General features: G+C 36.4%; 1 protein-coding gene across 1 annotated transcript; it reads right to left on the bottom strand.

The window, feature by feature from the left end:
* Positions 1–407: 407 nt before the first annotated feature.
* On the bottom strand, positions 408–1076 carry LOC127804390 (secreted RxLR effector protein 161-like). The gene has a single exon (XM_052341250.1). It carries the CDS (start codon positions 1074–1076, stop codon positions 408–410), a length of 669 nt encoding a protein of 222 aa, XP_052197210.1.

The following is a 1076-nucleotide window of genomic DNA, read 5'->3' on the forward strand; positions in this document are numbered from 1 at the left end:
ATGGAACAGGAGACAGAATCAAGTATCAAATCATTGAAATGGTACAAAATTAGTGCAAAGAAAGAAAAAAGAATCAAAAGGGAGAGGGAAAGAGCTGTGAAGGATTGATTGAAATAAATCAAAATAGAAAACCAATTCGTAACTCACAAAGAATGTTCAGATCACAAGTTAAGATGATCTATTTTCTCTCACTAGAAAACTGAGTAACACAAGACCCATTTATAGGAGATTACATGTATTATTTTCCGGAAGAAAAACAAACCACTAACAACTACTAACTATTTCCCTAGAAACCAGTATATTACTGGGCATAATCTTATTCTTGCTAAAAATCAAGTCACAACCAGCAACCATCTCCCTGAAGAATAGGTCAACAGATCCAGTTTGTTACCCCAACATTCTCTCCTTCAAACTGAATCTGGTTGATCTATCTTTCCTGCCGAACTTCCTTGCTGCAGCTCCTTCATCCCAAGCATCTTCCTTAGCTTTTCAAAACTCTTAAATGACAATGGTTTTGTAAAAATATTTACTACCTGCTCAAGAGTATGGTAATACTCTAGCTCAACTGTTCCTTGTTTGACATGCTGACAAATGAAATGAAACCTCGTATCAATATGTTTACTCCTGCCATGTTGTATGGGATTCTTGGTCAATTTTATTGCTGATTTATTGTCCACATAAATAATGACAGGTTCTTGATTCAAACATCCCAGAGTACTCACCAAATTTTTTAGCCATATAGCTTCACAAACAGTAAAAGCAACTGCAACATATTCTGCCTCACATGTGGACAATGCAATAACACTTTGTTTCTTTGATGACCATGAGAAAGCAATTGTTGAGTAGAAAAATACATACCTTGTAGTACTCTTGTGTTCTTCTGGATCACGAGCCCAATCGCTGTCCGAATATCCAATCAGTTCAAGCTTCTCACCATAAGCATACTGTAATCCAAAACTCAAAGTTCCCTTTATATACCTCAGTATTCTTTTAGCTACCTGCCAATGTGATTCCCTTGGTGTTTCCATATACCGACTTAAAAGACTGACACCATAGACAATATCAGGCCTTGTCAT

This window comes from Diospyros lotus, chromosome 6 (genome assembly GCF_014633365.1).
Source record: "Diospyros lotus cultivar Yz01 chromosome 6, ASM1463336v1, whole genome shotgun sequence".
Classification (NCBI taxonomy): Eukaryota; Viridiplantae; Streptophyta; class Magnoliopsida; order Ericales; family Ebenaceae; genus Diospyros; species Diospyros lotus.

What these genes read in the sequence shown, in the direction of transcription:
- LOC127804390 (XM_052341250.1), bottom strand. Translation starts at nt 1,076, where the DNA reads ATGACAAGGCCTGATATTGTCTATGGTGTCAGTCTTTTAAGTCGGTAT.